This window comes from Lithobates pipiens, unplaced genomic scaffold (assembly GCF_037356315.1).
Source record: "Lithobates pipiens isolate NorthernLeopardFrog02 unplaced genomic scaffold, aLitPip1_a1.2 Scaffold_35, whole genome shotgun sequence".
NCBI classification, from domain to species: domain Eukaryota; kingdom Metazoa; phylum Chordata; class Amphibia; order Anura; family Ranidae; genus Lithobates; species Lithobates pipiens.
The window spans coordinates 25,138,353-25,158,835 of NW_027507811.1; the positions used below are offsets into that span (position 1 = coordinate 25,138,353).

Sequence of the window (20,483 nt, forward strand, 5' to 3'; positions counted from 1 at the left end):
GCATTTTTGAGCATTTCTGCAGGCGTTCTTGCGTGATTTTCTGCTTAAATGAAAAAAAGTAAAAGATAAAATAGTAATAATATATCAATAAGTAAATGTAAAATAAATACACAAATAACTAAAAATCATCATAAATAAGTAAAATAAATGAATAATATTTAATAATACATTAACCAGTTGCCGATCGCCCACCGTCAAATGATGGCGGGGCGTCTCTCGTTCTGGGACGCCGTCATATGACAGCTTCCCAGAACGGCAGCTCTCATGCGCCCGCAGCTCTTTAACCATGTGATCGGCTGTGTCCAATCACAGCCAGTCACGTGTAAACACGGAGATGCCGGTAATCGACGCTCCTCGACCTCACACTGACAGAGTAGGTGGCGAGGAGAGCTGAATCAGCGACATCTCCACGCACTGGAACATCTAGGCAAAATATAGCTCCAACAGTGTCACCAATCAGTGCCCACCATTGCCCACCAGTGCCAGCAATCAGTTCCCACCAGTTCCAGCAATCAGTGCCCACCACTGCTCACAAGTGCCACCAATCAGTGCCCATTAGCATTGCCAATCAGTGCTGGCTATCAGTGCCGCCTATCAATTTAAAGAACATGAAGCACAGGATGGATCAAGCGCCTTGAGGCGATTCAGTTTGCATTTTTTTTTTCTAAATTTTTTGGTCTTTTTATTAATTTTTTTGTAAAAGATAAAAAAAAAACAGCAGTGATTAAATGCCACCAAAGCTATATTTGTGTGAATAAAATGATAAAAATGTAATCTGAGTACAGTGAAGCATGACCGCGCATTTGTCATTCAAAGTGTGACAGCGCTGAAAGCTGAAAAATGGCCTGGGCAGGAAGGGGGTGTAAGTGCCGGTAGGTAGGCAAGTGGTTAATAAATAATAATTAACCTCTAACTTTAAACAATATTAAATACATTATTATTATCAATATTAATAATAATAATAATAATAATAAAAAAATAAAAGCACCCAAACTTGAACAAAAAAATACATTAATAATAATAATAGTAATTTTTTTTTGTGTTCGGGTTAGGATGTTTAGTTATTTATTATTATTTTATTTTTTTAAGGGGTAAGGGTTAAAATTAAGGGTTAATTAATTAATTATTTATCTATTGTTACTTAGTTTTAATTTATTGAATTTATTTCTTTATTTTATTTATTTGTGTATTTATTTTACATTTATTTATTCATGTATTATTATTTGTATGATAACGATAAATACAACGAAATAAAAAAATAATAATAATAATAAATAACCCTAACTCCAACTCCTAATCCTAACCCTAACCTAAACTGAAGTTAAACCCCTTACCGTAAAGAAAAAAAACATTATAAAAAATGAATAATAATAAAAGAAGAAATAAAAGCTAATGAAAAAGCTGAAATACCTAGCAACAAATGATGCAACAAATGATGCAACACTAGGTACCCCATTTGCTTCATTCTTATTGATAATCAATGAGGATAATAAGCTCCTGGGGGCAGCCATGTTGTTGTAGCCCATATATAAAGACACGTTGGCATACAATTAAATGAACATGTCACATGTCTTAAAAGACATGTCACATGTCTGAAAAGAACCAATCAATGCCTCTTACCCATAATGCAAACTGCTGGGGGGGGGGGGGTGGGCAGTATTGTTGCAGGAAGTGAATGCAGCGAGCAAAGCTGCACCGACCTGACGGAGAGGATATTACGGCTCACCCTGGAGACCGTCTACCGGCTGACCGGGGAGGTGAGGAGGATTCTGGGAGCACCACCAACACGTTTGGTTCATTTTACTGATTGATACCGGCCAGAAAAAATAACTTTCCTGCAGTTTTATTCCAGCGACAAATCTCCGGGAAGTAACTGGTTGTGTTTTTCGTTTACATTTGTAACATTTCTTAATTTGTTTTATAAATAACTTTGTCGCACTCACAACTAATGACATATATACACGTTTTATTTGATGTTTACAAACAAAATAATTCCATTTTAAAAACGAGTGTCCAGGGGACATAATACTTTTATGAAGCGCTCTGCAGTGTGGTGCCCTCTGAAGAGCGATCCACATTCAAATCACTTTTTAGAGGGCATTGGACCGGCTGCGAGGTGTTATTTTTCCTCCTCGCCGCCTAATTTAGCCTATAATGCCGAAGCAACCGTGCCACAATCACGTGCATTTAGCAAAGTGTTGTAGTGTCAGTTGCAGCGAGAGTTCCTGGGACAACTAGTGTTCCTATACCATCTTTACCATTAGGGGCTGGGATCACATGAACACAGGAGAGTCTCTGGGGTGCTGGGATCACGTAAACACAGGAGAGTCTCTGGGGTGCTGGGATCACGTAAACACAGGAGAGTCTCTGGGGTGCTGGGATCACGTAAACACAGGAGAGTCTCTGGGGTGCTGGGATCACGTGAACACAGGAGAGTCTCTGGGGTGCTGGGATCACGTGAACACAGGAGAGTCTCTGGGGTGCTGGGATCACGTGAACACAGGAGAGTCTCTGGGGTGCTGGGGTCACATGAACACAGGAGAGTCTGTGGGGTGCTGGGATCACATGAACACAGGAGAGTCTCTGGGGTGCTGGGAGCACATGAACACACGAGAGTCTCTGGGGTCCTGGGATCATGTGAACACAGGAGAGTCTCTGGGGTGCTGGGATCATGTGAACACAGGAGAGTCTCTGGGAGCGCTGAGATCACAGGAACACAGGAGAGTCTCTGGGAATGCTGGGATCACATGAACACAGGAGAGTCTCTGGGGTGCTGGGGTCACATGGACACAGGAGAGTCTCTGGGGTGCTGGGACCACATGAACACAGGAGAGTCACTGGGAATGCTGGGATCACATGAACACAGGAGAGTCTCTGGGGTGCTGGGACCACATGAACACAGGAGAGTCACTGGGAATGCTGGGATCACATGAACACAGGAGAGTCACTGGGAATGCTGGGATCACATGAACACAGGAGAGTCACTGGGAATGCTGGGATCACATGAACACAGGAGAGTCACTGGGAATGCTGGGATCACATGAACACAGGAGAGTCACTGGGAATGCTGGGATCACATGAACACAGGAGAGTCACTGGGAATGCTGGGATCACGTGAACACAGGAGAGTCTCTGGGGTGCTGGAATCACATGAACACAGGAGAGTCTCTGGGGTGTTGGGACCACATGAACACAGGAGAGTCACTGGGAATGCTGGGATCACATGAACACAGGAGAGTCTCTGGGAGCTCTGAGATCGCATGAACACAGGAGAGTCTCTGGGAATGCTGGGATCACATGAACACAGGAAAGTCTCTGGGGTGCTGGGATCACGTGAACACAGGAGAGACTCTGGGGTCACATGAACACAGGAGAGTCTCTGGGGTGCTGGGATCACATGAACACAGGAGAGTCTCTGGGGTCACATGAACACAGGAGAGTCTCTGGGGTGCTGGGATCACATGAACACAGGAGAGTCTCTAGGGTGCTGGGACCACATGAACACAGGAGAGTCACTGGGAATGCTGGGATCACATGAACACAGGAGAGTCTCTGGGAGCGCTGGGATCACATGAACACAGGAGAGACTCTGGGGTCACATGAACACAGGAGAATCTCTGGGGTGCTGGGATCACATGAACACAGGAGAGTCTCTAGGGTGCTGGGACCACATGAACACAGGAGAGTCGCTGGGATCACATGAACACAGGAGAGTCTCTGGGAGCGCTGGGATCACATGAACACAGGAGAGTCTCTGGGGTGCTGTCAGGAAGATCCTCCTCATGGACGTCTGAGCGGCGAAAGTCGCAGAAGATCTGTTGCCCAGTTTCAGGAGCGTTACCGCGATCGGCGGTGCGCGCGTGCGCGTGCACGTGCGCGGGAGCGCGCACGCGAGTGCGCGCGCGGCCGTTTGACGCAAGTTGGCGCCAATAGCGCTATTTAAACTGGAGCCATGCTTCTCTGCCTTGCTGCCTGATCAACAGCGTTCCTGTGCTTCCTGGTGATCCGTATCTGAACCTGAACCTGTACCTGTACCTGTATCCTGATCCGTATCGAACCCGGCTTGTTCCCGACTCTGCTGATTGCTGCCTGCCTCCCCGACTTTGGCCTTGTACCCGACTACTCTTCTGGATTCCGTTTCTGTACCTGATCTGCCCGTCTGTGCCTGACCTGGACTGTTACACCATCCGTCAACTGTAAGTTGCTTGCTGTTGTACTACAGGACACCTCCCAGTCCTCCGCAATATTTGGCTGTACTCCTTCTGCGTTTGTAGCTTTCTACCTCTGGCTGCAGACTACTGGACTCTTCCACTTCCGCTTATCCATTGCACCTGCATCCGTTGTTGGACTACAATACCCCTCCGTTGTTTGTCACCTCCTGCAATCACTTGTATGCCGTTGCTGGACTACAGGAACCCTTCTGCTGTCTGCTGAACCTTATCTCACCTTTGCCTGCATTTTGACACCGGACTACAATACACCTCCTCCTTCAACGGTCTTCTGCCTCTACCACCTGCTATCCAGTCAGGCACTTGTGCCCCTCTGTGCTCCTGAGCCCCTGTCACCACTACCAGGGTCTCTCGAGTCAGAGGTCTACGAGAGGCCACTCCCTGCACTCCGGGCTCTGCTTAAAGGTATGTGACAGGTGCTGGGATCACATGAACACAGGAGAGTCTCTGGGAGCACTGGGATCACTTGAACACAGGAGAGTCTCTGGGGTGCCGGGATCACATGAACACAGGAGAGTCTCTGGGAGCGCTGGAATCACATGAACACAAGAGAGTCTCTGGGAATGCTGGGATCACATGAACACAGGAGAGTCTCTGGGGTGCTGGGATCACATGAACACAGGAGAGATTCTGGGGTCACATGAACACAGGAGAGTCTCTGGGGTGCTGGGATCACATGAACACAGGAGAATCTCTGGGGTCACATGAACACAGGAGAGTCTCTGGGGTGCTGGGATCACATGAACACAGGAGAGTCTCTGGGGTGCTGGGACCACATGAACACAGGAGAGTCACTGGGAATGCTGGGACCACATGAACACAGGAGAGTCACTGGGAATGCTGGGATCACATGAACATAGGAGAGTCTCTGGGAGCGCTGGGATCACATGAACACAGGAGAGTCTCTGGGGTGCTGGGATCACATGAACACAGGAGAGTCTCTGGGAGCGCTGGGATCACATGAACACAGGAGAGTCTCTGGGAGCGCTGGGATCACATGAACACAGGAGAGTCTCTGGGAGCGCTGGGATCACATGAACACAGGAGAGTCTCTGGGGTGCTGGGATCACGTAAACACAGGAGAGTCTCTGGGGTCACATGAACACAGGAGAGCTCCTGGGACAACTAGTGTTCCTATACCATCTTTACTATTAGGGGCTCTGATGAAGGTGCTGAGGTCACGTGAACACAGGAGAATCTCTGGGAGTGCTGGGATCATATGGACACAGGAGGGTCTCTGGGGGCGGGGGGTGGGGGGTTGGGTCTTTAGAAGCCTATACAGTGAAAGTAATTCCAGTGTAGAGTCAGAGCCACACACATATACCTGCCAAGTGTCCTGATTTCCATGAGACAGCCCCTCTTTCGAAATTAGACCCCTCACCATGACTGCCAAAATGTTTTATAGGGGTGCAGATAAACTGTGTAGCTAGCTTTGATGAGAGCCCACTCCGCTACTAACACTATCTGCTGCTTGTGTATAGATGGTGGGTTGGAAACCTTCCACTACTCCACCCCCTGGTCCCATATAGCACTGACCTCTGTATGGTCAGGAGTACTCCCTTCACAGAGCTCTGCATATTCTCCATGGTTCCAGATCAGGGCTCCAAAAATCCTACCGAAGAACTGAGGACCATGTCACATGGGGGCCCAAGTCAAATGATGAGTGATCCATGGAGAGGTCTACTTTTCACCATAAGGAGGTCCCCTTCTTCCTGTGATCATTACCACTCCAAACCCGACCTCTCCAGATCACCACCCTCTCCATGGAAGGCCCACTACGGAGAAACAAGAACATAGTCCTCAAGTACAACTTCCTCCTTTTATATAGGATCCTGCCAAAGAGGACAATGCTGTGACATCACTTCCTGGGCAAAGTACCAGGAGGAGCCTAACTAAAAGAAAAGCATATTAACCCACCACCAACAGGGGCACTATAATATATTAGAAATATATGTAGCACTGACCCCTGAAGGAGCTGCTGGTTTTATTGGGCTTACCGTTACCTTCTTGACCTCGTCTCTGTCGAGGGTTTTCCGAGGTAGATGACCCAAAGAAATGCAGAAACTGACTCTGGATCTCCTTTTAGTTTGTTTATTTAGAAGATAAAACAGTTTCTTAATAAAGGGTAGAGTTTTAGGAAAAAGTTCAGGTACTTTTGGAACTTCAAAAATAGAAAGTCTCTTATAGAAGAAATCCAGAGATTAACCGTTTCACAGCTGGATTCTCACAACCTCCGGATAGACCTCCTCTCACTAGGCCTAGCAGCCGGTAGGGTGTTAAGTAAAGCAAAGGAGAGTTCTCTGCCACAAACTTGGATATGAATTACATGAAAAGTCTCTGCCACAGACTTGGATATGAATTACTTGAGGGTCATAGACAAATTTAGAGAACTATCATATGGTACCTGTATCTCTCAGCTGGTCCGGCGATACCGTAAGATTGTAAGTCCATGAAGTGTCCTTCAACTGAGCCTCCAGGCCCCTTCAGAGAAACCAGCCTTGTGCATCTCCTCAAGAGTCCTCCCCTGGATGCTTCTCCAGTTACTGGGCCTCTCCTTAGATGAGACGGCACCGGACCACCTTTGAATCCTCAGGCCTTGATATCCATTCAGGCCTGTCCCTGCAGTTACTTCGCCTCGAGCTATCCAGCCCCGAGGCTCGGAATTTCATGGATCCGCACCCCAGGCCAGGAGGGCCATGGGGGCTAGTCAGGAGGACCAGGACCAAGCAGACAGAGAATATCTTCTGCACCGGAACCCCAGAAGCACGTGATCTCAGTACCTTAAAAACCACCTCCCAGAGTGCACAGCAGGAGAGCACTCCCACTGGGCTGGTCCCGAGAAACGTGGCACTCCATACACCCAACTTGACTGCGTTCTATCCACTTACTAGCGGTGACAGCGACACCTGCGGTCAAGGAGAACTCAGTGAAATCCAGCCAGACTAGTACTGAAACCATAATTTAGCAAAATTAGCCCTAAAACCCAACTGTGGTTTCAGGAATATTAATTTTCAAAACATATAGCGCATGCTCCTCAGGAGCCGGTGCTACATATATATTTTTTTTTGCTAACACAGGAAGCTGTCACCAATTTTTTTTTAATTTGAACTATCATTTATGCTTAATAATGCCATATTTTTTCACTTCTTCTTAGATTTTCTGACAGGTAATGGAGAAGGAGCGGAATCAGATGGCAGAGAGGATATTACAGCTCACACTGGAGATCATCTACCTGCTGACCGGAGAGGTGAGGAGGATTCTGGGAGGTCACATGACATCACTCTTATCTCTATTAATAAAACACAGACCTGACCAGAGAGGTAAGAAATATAATTACCTCTGAAAAAGATGTCATTGATCAGTTCTTAGCAAAGAGGGACGATGATGGCAACAAGTTTTAACTTCTGTTGTTGGGAAATGTATAAAGCAATTGCTGATCTCTCTCCACAGGATAACATATTTGTGAAGAAGACATCAGGAGAGAGACAGAATTCCAATATGGTTCCTCTACATTCCTTACTATTTTCAGAGATAAACAATGATAAGATTCTAGAAGTCACCCAGAAGATGATTGATCTGCTGACAGGAGAGGTGAGCGGTGCCGGGAATTCTGGGACATTATCCAGTAACAGACAAGGGATGTGTCTGGATGGTGACTGTATCATTGTGTGTGTCAGGTTCCTAAGATGTCAGGATGTCTCCATGGGATTTTCACTATTTTAGTTTAAATCTACATTCAGGTTGGAAACTGGAGCCATTTTAACATACGTATCAAAGAAGAGGTAAAAGAAGAAGAAGAAGAGGAAAGTATAATGAAGGAGCGGGAGTATTTAGAAGGACACAAGGATCTCTACAAGGACGTCATGATGGAGAATCAGCCGCCCCTCACATCACCGGGTAAGAGGAGACTTTATTGTAAAGGAGAGAGCAGTACGGAGGCTCTACCTAGATCCCCCATCATCTGATAAACACATAGAAACAATGTATTCAGTCAGTGTGTGTGTTTCCTACAGATGGATCCAGTAATGGGAACCCACCAGAGAGATGTCCCCGTCCTCTGTATTCCCGGGATTCCACACAGGAAGATCACACCATCCCCCACCATCATCAGGTAGGTGGGACTGAGAACGTCCAACTCAAACTTGGCTCTAAACTGTATTAGATTATATTCTTCTATGTAGTCTCAGGATTTTAGTGCTCACAATCATTATGTAATTTTAGGGTGTTGAAGTATTAAATATCAAAACTGAGCTTAAAGAAGAAGAAGAAGGGATGCTTGTCAGTGGAAATCAGTTGTCTATGAAGGAAGCTGAAGTGGTGGTGACAATTACTAAGGAGGAGTCTTCTGTACATGTCAGCACAGGTATCTATTACGTAGAAGAAATTAAGCACTTCACATTTTTATTTCTTTCTCATCTATTGAGGGATAAAGGAATTGTGCTGCAGTCAGGTTATACTGCTGCATGCAGAAGGTTTATACACCAGCAAACAGCAAAATTGTAATGCCGCGTACACACGATCAGACTATCCGGCGGACTTAGTCTGGCGGATAAACCATCGTAAAGTCCGCCGTACTGTCCGAACGAGAGGACCTGCTCACACACGGGACTTTTCTGGCGGACTAGGTCCCCTGCGCCCCAATGACAGGGACACAGCGTGCGGCGACTTATATAGGGACATCGCCGGGTGATGTCCCTACCCATTATGATGTCACAGTCCCAGCATCCTCTGAGACTGTGACATCATAATGGGCGGGGACATCACCCGGCGATGTCCCTATATAAGTCGCCGCACGCAGCGTCCCTGTCATTGCGGCCAGAGACATCGACGAGTCAATATCTCAAGAAGAACAAGAAGAAGAGAAGGCGGCGGCGATAGAAGACTGGGCCACCGCTTGTAAAAGAGCTGGAAGAAGGCGCGGAGGCCTGGCAAGAAGAACCGAAGAGGGGGACAAGACCCCCGAAGAGGGGGGCAAGACCCCTGAAGTTGGAAGAAGACCACCGGGCGGCGGCGGCGGTGATGAAAGAAAGCCGGCGAGAAGACCCCCCAAGACGGAAGAAGACCCCCGGAGCTGTGCAATAAATTATTAAATTAAATTTTAAAATAATGGGTAGGGGTACATTGTAGGATTATTAAAGGGGGCTCCTGGATTCCGATAAGGAATACTGCGATATTCCGAGTCCGGCGGACAATTTTTGAGTCAAAACTCCTTTCTAAGTCCGCCGGACTTTTGGGTAAAAAAAGTCCGCCGGAGCCCACACACGGGCGGATTGTCCGGCGGACTTTTCTGCCGGATTGTTTGATCGTGTGTACGCTGCATAAGTCAGTCCAGTAGCTGGATGCTTTTCTCAGATTTGTTGCTTAAGCTGGTCTCTGCATAGCAGATATTCAGATTAGCACTTCCTCAGCCTTTCTAAAAAAGAGAGAAATGGTTTGGGACTTTTTATGAGGCTCAGGACATAGAAAGTCAAGTGCCTCCATCCCTATTTGCTGATAGCTTTATGTGAAGCATGCAACCGAATTGGCGACATGAACAAGGAGTGTCTGGTGAGTGTTTGGTAAAAGGTATCTTATATACATTATATTGAGGAATGGAGATGGACCTTTCATATGGTGTACAGTATCTCCTCCTCATTTGTTGGGAACATGACATTATATTGAGGAATGGAGATGGACCTTTCATATGGTGTACAGTATCTCCTCCTCATTTGTTGGGAACATGACATTATATTGAGGAATGGAGATGGACCTTTCATATGGTGTACAGTATCTCCTCCTCATTTGTTGGGAACATGACGTTATATTGAGGAATGGAGATGGACCTTTCATATGGTGTACAGTATCTCCTCCTCATTTGTTGGGAACATGACGTTATATTGAGGAATGGAGATGGACCTTTCATATGGTGTACAGTATCTCCTCCTCATTTGTTGGGAACATGACGTTATATGCGGAGGTCCACCATAAAAAAAAAAAAATTACATAAAAAGGCTCCTAAAAATTTGAAAAAAAAAAATTTTTTTACTTACCAGAAATGGCTGTTGCTAGGCAGATCATCCTAATCTGCCACTTCCTATTCCACAGTAGTCTCCATTCTTCTCCTCCTCGTGCTGTCTTCTGGGACCTGTGTGTGTCTCAGAACACACCGGCGGCCATTCACAAAGCGCCGCGCAAGTCTCTACTGCCTGTTCCCCTTAACTTGAAAGGCGGTGCCGGAACCCGATCCGATTGGATGTATCAGCCTCGGGCGGCAGAACATTGTGGGCACCCTGGAGAGGTAAGTGTGCTTATTAAAAGTCAGCAGCTACAGTTTTTGTAGCTGCTGACTTTAAAAAAAAAAGATTTTTCAGCAGGGACACCGCTTTAAGGAATGGAGATGGACCATTCATATGGTGTACAGTATCTCCTCCTCATTTGTTGGGAACATGACGTTATATTGAGGAATGGAGATGGAACTTTCATATGGTGTATATTATCTCCACCTTATTTGCTGGGAACATGACATTTCATGTTCCAATAACAGTTTTTATTAAGGAAAGGAGATGGACCTTTTACATGGTGTACGTTATCTCCACTGCCTGGGATTTGGTATAGGTTGACTGGATGCCCTTCCATCACATAAGCAACCAATTTTATTCTTTGAAAGGATTGTCTGCGCTGTCTAAAAATGTATGTGATGAATTGTTATCATTATAGGTCAATTTTCATACCTAAATGTAATAAAAATAATCCAGGGTCTGTGTATGGCCACCAAAGCAAGGCTGAGGAAGTCTTATGCCGCGTACACGCGATCGGAATTCCGGCCAGAAAAAGACAGATGAGAGCTTTTCATCGAAAAATGCGACCGCGTGTATGCGCCATCGGAATTTAGCTGTCCGAATTCCCGCCAGCCAAAAATTGATAGCATGTTCTCAATTTTCCTGACATATAAACTTTCTATCAGTAATTCCGATCGTGTGTATGCAATTCCGACACGCCAAAAATCACGCATGCTCAGATTCAACTACGAGACACAAGCTATTGGCTACTGGGTATTGAATTTCCTTTTTCTAGTCACGTCGTACGTGTTGTACGCCACTGCGTTATAAACGATTGGAATTTGGTGTGACCGTGTGTAGGCAAGACAGCTTCGGGAAAACCATCAGAGCTTTTTCCGACGAGAATTCCAATCGTGTGTAGGCAGGCATAAGAAGAGGGTTTGGGATTTTATGAACATATGAAAGGTCCATCTCCATTCCTCAATATAACGTCATGTTCCCAACAAATGAGGAGGAGATACTGTACATCATATGAAAGGTCCATCTCCATTCCTCAATATAACGTCATGTTTCCAACAAATGAGGTGGAGATACTGTACACCATATGAAAGGTCCATCTCCATTCCTCAATATAATGTCATGTTCCCAACAAATGAGGAGGAGATACTGTACACCATATGAAAGGTCCATCTACATTCCTCAATATAATGTCATGTTCCCAACAAATGAGGAGGAGATACTGTACATCATATGAAAGGTCCATCTCCATTCCTCAATATAATGTCATGTTCCCAACAAATGAGGAGGAGATACTGTACACCATATGAAAGGTCCATCTCCATTCCTCAATATAACGTCATGTTCCCAACAAATGAGGAGGAGATACTGTACACCATATGAAAGGTCCATCTCCATTCCTCAATATAATGTCATGTTCCCAACAAATGAGGAGGAGATACTGTACATCATATGAAAGGTCCATCTCCATTCCTCAATATAACGTCATGTTCCCAACAAATGAGGAGGAGATACTGTACATTATATGAAAGGTCCATCTCCATTCCTCAATATAATGTCATGTTCCCAACAAATGAGGTGGAGATACTGTACACCATATGAAAGGTCCATCTCCATTCCTCAATATAATGTCGTGTTCCCAACAAATGAGGAGGAGATACTGTACACCAGGGATCCTCAAACTACGGCCCTCCAGCTGTTACGGAACTACACATCCCATGAGGCATTGTAAAACACTGATATTCACATACATGACTAGGCATGATGGGAATTGTAGTTCCTGAACAACTGGAGGGCCATAGTTTGAAGACCCCTGCTGTACACCATATGAAAGGTCCATCTCCATTCCTCAATATAACGTCATGTTCCCAACCAATGAGGAGGAGATACTGTACACCATATGAAAGGTCCATCCCCATTCCTCAATATAACGTCATGTTCCCAACAAATGAGGAGGAGATACTGTACACCATATGAAAGGTCCATCTCCATTCCTTAATATAACGTCATGTTCCCAACAAATGAGGTGGAGATACTGTACACCACATGAAAGGTCCATCTTAATTCCTCAATATAACGTTGTGTTCCCAACAAATGAGGAGGAGATACTGGACACCATATGAAAGGTCCATCTCCATTCCTCAATATAACGTCATGTTCCCAACAAATGAGGAGGAGATACTGTACACCAGGGGTCTCAAGCTGGTGGCCCTCCAGCTGGTGCAAAACTACAAGTCCCATGAGGCATTGCAAGGCTAACATTTACAAGCATGACTCCCTCAGGCAGAGGCATGATAGGACTTGTAGGTCTGCAACAGCTGGAGGGCCACCAGTTTGAGACCCCTGCTGACACCATATGAAAGGTCCATCTCCATTCCTCAATATAACATCATGTTCCCAACAAATGAGGTGGAGATACTGTACACCATATGAAAGGTCCATCTCCATTCCTCAATATAATGTCATGTTCCCAACAAATGAGGAGGAGATAATGTACACCATATGAAAGGTCCATCTCCATTCCTCAATATAATGTCATGTTCCCAACAAATGAGGAGGAGATACTGTACAGCATATGAAAGGTCCATCTCCATTACTCAATATAACGTCATGTTCCCAACAAATGAGGTGGAGATACTGAAACTGCCAGAATCCGCCTCCTCCTCCTCCTCCTCTCACTCCTCTTGTGTGTTCTGTGGCATAGAAACAATGGTGTCTGCATAAAGTGGGCCTTGAGAGCAAAGGAATTCCTTCTCTTCGTCCCACTGCTCTGCCTCGGGTGCCCTGTCCATAATGCCATGCAGAGTCTGCTTCAGCAGGAACAAAACAGGAATTGTGTCACTGATGCATGCATTGTCATGGCTCACCATCCTTGTGGCCTCCTCAACTGGTAACAGTACAGTGCATGCATCCTTTATGAACAGCCATTGGCATGGGGAAAATAAGCCAAGCCAGCCTGAGCCTGTCGCTGTGCCATACTCACACAGGTACTCGTTGATGGCCCTCTGCTGCGTGTGCAGCCGCTGCAGCATTGCCAAAGTCGAGCTCCACCTGGTGGGCATTTCACAAATCAGGCGGTTTACAAGCAAGTGGAATTCCCGCTGAATTTCAGCCAACCGAGCACTGGGTGTGTATGACCACTTAAAATGGCTACACACTCTTCTGGCCTGCTTTAGAAGATCTTCCAGCCCTGGGTACCTATTTAGGAAAAGCTGCACCACCAAATTGAGGCATGTGCCAGGCATGGCACGTGTGTCAACTTTCCCTTTCCCTGCGGACAGGAGGTTTGTGCCATTATCACACACCACCATTCCTGGCTCCAGCTATCGTGGTGTGAACCACCTCTGGGCCTGTCCCTGCAGAGCTGCAAGAATCTCTGCTCCAGTGTGGTTCCTGTCCCCTAAAACACACCAGCTGAAGCACTGCATGGCACCTTTTAGCCTGACTCATTGAATAGCCCTTTGAACGCTTAGGAGGTATTTGAGGTTCATAGGACAATTCAGCAGAGGAGGGCATGGAAGAGGAGGAGGGAGTAGAGCTGACAAATCTGGCATCATCACCAGCTGTATGGAGATATGGTGGCACAACAAGCTGCAGTACTGATCCCTGTTCTGCATCCTTCTGAGTTGCAAGCAGAATTACCCATTGTGCTGCGAACAAAATATATTGTCCCTTCCCATGCTTACTGGACCACGTGTCAGCAGTAATGTGGACTTCCTGGCTGACTGCCTTGCCCACTGATGTCACAACATTGCCTTCCATGTGATGGCAGAGATATGGAATGGCCTTACGTGAAAAGAAATAGCGACTGTGAACCTGCCATTGTGGTACAGCACATTCTGCAAATTCACGGGGGCAGAATCCCCCAGGCATAAAGGCAGAAGTTGTAGAGCCAGCAGCTTTTTTTTTTTTTTTTTTTTTTTTTTTATTAACAGTTTTATCAACACATACAGTACAGCACACATATACCAACCCCCTCCCCCCCCCCCCTTAATCCCCTGTGCAGCCTTCCGACCAATACTAAATCTCATTCCATATTTCCAACTATAACAAATATTACATGTCTAAGACATCCATGACAGTACCGTCCGACCCGCATACAGAAAAATACCATACTCATATCACTCCCCCGCCCAGTATAGCAAGCCTGAAATCAAAAACCCAGCCCCAACACAATGGATTAATTCACAGTACCATTAGCATCTAGCCAACATTGCCACACTTTCTCAAATTTTTTGGGGCGAGCCAGCAGCTTTGACAAGCTTGCATTTAGACGCTGGGCATGTGGGTGGCAGGGATTGTATTTTTTTTCTGCTACAGCAGATGGGGCAGTAAGGGGAGGTGGGTAGGCAGTTGAACCAAGAGACGGTGCTCAGAGGTGGGTAGAGGGCTGTGACAAGGGGTGACTCAGAAAAGAGGAGTACCTTCACCCATTCTTTGAGAAAAAAGCCCTGTATATAGCCATCATTAAGCCTTCTCCTCAGAACTTTAAGGTGTGTTCTACCAGATTTGTAGAGCTGAAACATGGTCAGGCTTTCATCCGGAGCCACAGACTGGATGTGGATCTGGATTAGGAGGTGGACTTTGGATATAAAGTTTTATCTTGAGTTTTTATCTGCTGGTTTTTTGTCTTGGGCCATACTGGAAAAACAAATCTTACTGGTAATGCTCTTTTCATGTAGTCACTATGGCAGGGCACGCTTACTACCTTCCTTGGTGTTTAATTGTCTTTTTTTTTTGCATCTATATGTGGTATTGAGGGTTGTTGGCTTTATGTAAATGTAATTCTTCTTTCTATTTCTTGCCCTTTGCAGGTGGGCTGTCAAGGTGACTACATGGAAGGGTATTATCAATAAGAGCAATTTGTGATTTTTAATTGTTGTTATCAATTTTTCCAACAGGAGGACCCAAAGATGATAGTGACGTGGCACAGTGTTCTCCAGGAGTAAGCATCATTACTCAAAATGTACATCACAAACGTAATCATACATTAACATCAACAGATCGGAATAAGTCTGAGGTGTACAAAGATAAATCACACACTATTATCCCAAAGGTCCAACCATGCCTTCGCGGGGCAGATCTATCCCCAGATCCTTATGGACCCGAGGAATCTTCTCCCAATAACTTGCCTCCTTTTCAGGAAAAACGCTACACGTGTTCCGAGTGTGAGAAGTCCTTCAAGAAGAAATCCAAACTTATCGAACACATGAGAATACACACCGGGGAAAAGCCCTTCTCGTGTCCCGAGTGTGGAAAGTCTTTCACCCAGAAGTCTCTACTCAACAGACACCAGAGAGTCCACACCGGCGAGAAGCCCTTTTCCTGTGCCGATTGCGGGAAGTGCTTCCCCAGTAGAGGAAACCGTGATAAGCACATGAGAATCCACACCGGGGAGAAGCCCTTTTCCTGTGCCGATTGCGGGAAGTGCTTCCCCAGTAGAGGAAACCATGATAAGCACATGAGAATCCACACCGGGGAGAAGCCCTATTCTTGTAACAAGTGTGGAAAGTGCTTCTCCGATAAAGGGAACTGTGGTAAACACATGAAAACTCACACAGGTGAGAAGTCATTATCCTGTCCGGAATGCGGCAAATTTTTTGCGCAGAAAATGACACTAATCATCCACCAGAATACACACCTCGGAGGCTGCTGAAAAACTTATGGTGACATTTCATAATCAAAATCGTTATGCTAGTAGAACAATTGTACGATGAGGCAATCTGAAAGGAGAAGTAGTGTATAGGTAAACTCCTTACAGCAAAGAAAAAACACTGGGATGCATAACCATGAGTCCAATAAACCATTCTTTATCAGGTATGTCAGGGGATGATGCTGGTAAGCTGCCTTTCACAAGATGCCACTCCCCCAGAGAGACAAAATAAATCTCTGAATCAAGACATAAATAAAAACACATCAGAGGGCGCCATCTAAGTGCAGCATTAAAACATTTATTGTATGATAAAAAAAAACTAATTGGCAACTCACATGAAGTATATTTTTTGAAGGCATGTTGAGCATAAGAAATCATAACGTCCAAGGAACCCTGTAGCAGAGGTACCAAGTCCAAGGACTGTGCAGCACTTATGCTGACTGGGTAGGCATAGGAAGCTCAGAGCACTTCCTGGTTGGGAGGAGACTCCAGGGGAACCCATTGGATGATGTCGGACACCGGGGGATGTCCTGGGGCCATAGCTTTGTGTTTCAAGGTGCTCCTGCCTTTTTGTCAAGCCTTGAAACCTGTAGCCACGCCCCCAGGATGTTCCCCAGCATCCGACATCATCCATTGGGTTCCTCTGGAGTCTTCTCCTGACCAGCAAGTTCTCTGAACTTCTTATGCCTAGTTAGGATGAGACCCCAGAGGAACCCAATGGAAAATGTCTGATGCTGAGGGCGTCTTGGGGGCGTGGCTACACATTTCAAGGCTCGACAAAGAGGCGGGAGCTCCTTGAAACATGTAACCATGCTCCCAGGACATCCTCCCAGTGTCTGACATCATCCTCTGGAGTCTCCTCCCAACCAGGAAGTGCTCTGAGCTTCCTATGCCTACCCAGCCAGCGGCAGTGCTGCACAATCCCTGGACGGGATGCCTCTACTACAGGGTTCCCTGGATGTCCTGATTTATTATTCTGTACATGCTTTCACAAACTTACTTCATGTGAGTTGCCAATTTGTTTTTATCATACAATAAATGTTTTGATGCTGCACTTAGATGGCACCCTTCGCTGTGTGTGTTTTTATGTCTTGAAAGGATCAGCCAACGAATATGGAAAAATTGTAATTTCATTCTTATGGTGTGGTCTCTTTTTCAATTTCTAATTTATTGTCTTATCTTCATGTTGTAGTTTTGCTTAAAACTCTAACTTTTTCCCTTGTCCATTCTGGGAATATTCCCCTCTTTCTGTATCAGGCAGACAAAAATTGAGGGGAAATCTCTCCAACAAGCACACATGCATCCATAAAACTCTTGATTTAGTAGGGTGCAGAAGAGATTTTTTTAATTTTTATGGCTGTACATGCCACCAGTGAAAAGACTTATAGTCCCAACGATAGTTGTCAATGGGACAAGAAACCAGGAACTTTCTCAACAGAGATACAGACAACAATAACCTGACAGAGGCTCCATTCAATTAAATTTGGAAAAAGATCTTTTGCCTGAATTTCCACTTTAATAACTGAAGTTCTCTGGTAACAATGGTGGGGTCTCAGGCTGTCCTTCCTGCTACATAACAGTATTAATTGCGTTACAGCAATAAAATAAAGTTCTCATTTGTAACCTACAGTATGGTCTCTTGTTTGATTTTATGTCTTGTTAACACTGATCACATTTGCTTGCCCCTCTCGTTTTCACAAGAAGTACTTGTGAGGCCGAGATGCCGAGAGCGGTTTGCCCTTGCAACTACGTGCACCCCATCCCCCGAAGGTGAAACAGGGAGTGGGTGGCACGCAGAGGCACAGGCCACCAGCAAGTGTAAGTTGCTGGTGGCCTGTGATCTTGTTACCACTGATCACATTTGCTTGCCCCTCTCGTTTTCACAAGAAGTACTTGTGAGGCCGAGATGCCGAGAGCGGTTTGCCCTTGCAACTACGCGCACCCCATCCCCCGAAGGTGGAACAGGGAGTGGGTAGCACGCAGAGGCACGGGCCACCAGCAAGTGTAAGTTGCTGGTGGCCTGTGATCTTGTTACCACTGATCACATTTGCTTGCCCCTCTCGTTTTCACAAGAAGTACTTGTGAGGCCGAGATGCCGAGAGCGGTTTGCCCTTGCAACTACGCGCACCCCATTCCCCGAAGGTGGAACAGGGAGTGGGTGGCACGCAGAGGCACGGGCCACCAGCAAGTGTAAGTTCCTGAAGAAGTCTGTAGAGCTGTGCAGAGGGTGAGCCGAGGTCCAGTGCACAATTTTAGAGGACAATCCGGAATACAGCAAGGGATCAGGCACAAGAGGAAGTAAACAAGTCCATAAAGCAGACCAGGGGTCAAATCCGTGTAAGCAAGTAAGCAAGACCGTTGGGCAGGCCGAGGGTAAAACACTTGTAAGCAGGTTGTGCAGAGTCCGTAAAGCAGGCCGAGGGTCAAACGCGTGTAGGCAGATCAGGCAAAGTCTGTTGAGCAAGCCGAGGGTCACATCGAGGAGAACAGCAGCGTAGTCAAAAACAGTCCGGGTCACAGCAGATAGTCAGATATGGCAAAACTGGAAACAGGTACAAACGGGAAGCTAACGACAAACCAGCAACCCGTTTGGACGCCAGAGCCCTTTGAAATAGCGCTGCACCATCGGGCCGCGCACGCGTGTGCGTCGGAGCGCCAATCCACCACGCATGCGTGCAGGAGCATGGCGAGCATGAGTGGAAAAAGTCCTTCTCTTACACTCGTGTTCTGAGTGTGAGAAGTTCCTCAAAAACAATACAGATCTCATTTAACACCACAAAATCCACATTGTGGAAAGGCTCTTCTCATTTACGGAAAGTCTTTCACTGAGAAATCCAAACTCAATAAACACCATAGAATGCACACTGGCAAGAAGCCTTTACCCTGTTCCGAGTGCAAAAAGTGTTTCTCTGGAAAATCCAAACTCAATAAACACCAGGGAGTTCACACCGGTGAGAAGCCCTTTTCCTACCCGAGTCCGGAAAATGTTTCTCTGAAAAAACCAAACTCAACAAACGCCAAAGAGTGCACACCGGCAAGAAGTTCCTTCCCTCTTCTGAGTGCAGAAAGTGTTTCTCTGATAAAGGGACCTGTAATTAGTACATGATGAGAAGCTATTTTCTTGTCCAGAATAAGAAAAATGTTTGGCGCAGAAATTGACACAAATTTTGTTGCACCCCAGAGCAGTAACCCCAGCGAAAAATGCTTTTCATGTGTTGAGTGTTGGAAGTCCTTCATAAAGAAATCCCATCTCGTTGAACATCAGAGAATCCACACTGGTGAAAAACTCTTTTTCTGTTCCGAGTGTGAGAAGTCTTTCAGAAAGAAGTCAAACCTTGTTGTACACCAGAGAATCCACACCAGTGAAAAACCCTTTTCGTGTTCCAAATGTGAGAAGTCCTTCATAAAGAAATCGGTACTCATTCAACACCAAAGAATCCATACCTGTGAAAAACACTTTTCATGTTCCGAGTGTGAAAACTCCTTCACAAAGAAATCAAAACTCGTCCAACACCAGAGAACACCACACTGGGGAGAAGCCCTTCTTGTGTTCTGAGTGTGGAAAGTCTTTCTCTCTAAAATCGATACTCATAACGCACCAGAGAGTTCACACCGGTGAGAAGCCATTTACATGTTCCGAGTGCGGAAAGTGTTTCTCCGATAAAGGGAACTGTGATAAGCACATGAGAATTCACACCGGGGAGAGGCCGTTTTCCTGTTCAGAATGCAGAAAAAGTTTTGCACAGAAAGTGACACTAATTATCCACCAGAGAACACACACCATCTGCGAGAAGCCCTATTCCTGTTCTGAATGTGGAAAGTGCTTCTCCATTAAATGGAACTGTGACAAGCACATGAGGATTCACACTGGTAAGAAACCATCTTCCTGATGAGAATGAGGCAAATGTTTTCCAATAATTATCCACCAGAGAACACACACCACCCAAGGCCACTGTACAACTGATGGAGTCTTATAGTCTCGTGGTGGAGTCCCATAGACTGAATTATGTCCGTAGAACAGTAAAGAGGAGGCAGGGACACTAACAACCCAAAAGTGTTTCTAACCTATTCCATTCTGTCAAAATTGAAAAATAACGTTTTGGCTAGATTTCCACTTTAATTATTGAAGTTCTTTGGGAACAATGGTGGGGTCTCAGGCTGTCCTCCATTCTTGCACTGGACTTCCATTTTATTTAGAGATGTTCTCTGGGAACAGTGGTGGGGTCTCAGGCTGTCCTTTGTTCTTGCACTGGACTTCCATTTTATTTAGAGAAGTTCTCTGGGAACAATGGTGGGGTCTCAGGCTGTCCTCCGTTCTTGCACTGA

The 20,483-nt window shown here is 45.9% G+C and overlaps 2 protein-coding genes across 2 annotated transcripts in view; both read left to right on the forward strand.

Moving 5' to 3' along the window:
• Positions 1-17,784, forward strand: part of LOC143955221 (uncharacterized) — a 145,377-nt gene extending 127,593 nt beyond the window's left edge. Inside the window, exon 42 of the mRNA XM_077465304.1 lies at positions 15,656-17,784. Within this exon, the coding sequence (XP_077321430.1) occupies positions 15,656-16,160 (505 nt within the window). The 3' untranslated portion in view covers positions 16,161-17,784. The remainder of the gene's footprint in view (positions 1-15,655) is intronic.
• LOC143956375 (oocyte zinc finger protein XlCOF29-like) lies at positions 1,641-8,036 on the forward strand. The gene is made up of 3 exons (XM_077466595.1): positions 1,641-1,757; positions 7,384-7,476; positions 7,680-8,036. Exons 2-3 carry the CDS (start codon positions 7,399-7,401, stop codon positions 7,950-7,952), a joined length of 351 nt encoding a protein of 116 aa, XP_077322721.1. The 5' UTR covers positions 1,641-1,757; positions 7,384-7,398; the 3' UTR covers positions 7,953-8,036.
• Positions 17,785-20,483: the final 2,699 nt, after the last annotated feature.

Excerpts from the sequence above, each read along its gene's own strand:
- LOC143956375 (XM_077466595.1), top strand. The coding sequence starts at position 7,399 with ATGGAGAAGGAGCGGAATCAGATGGCAGAGAGGATATTACAGCTCACA. Across the intron at positions 7,477-7,679 it reads TCTACCTGCTGACCGGAGAG|GATAACATATTTGTGAAGAA; the intron begins GTGAGGAGGATT and ends CTCTCTCCACAG.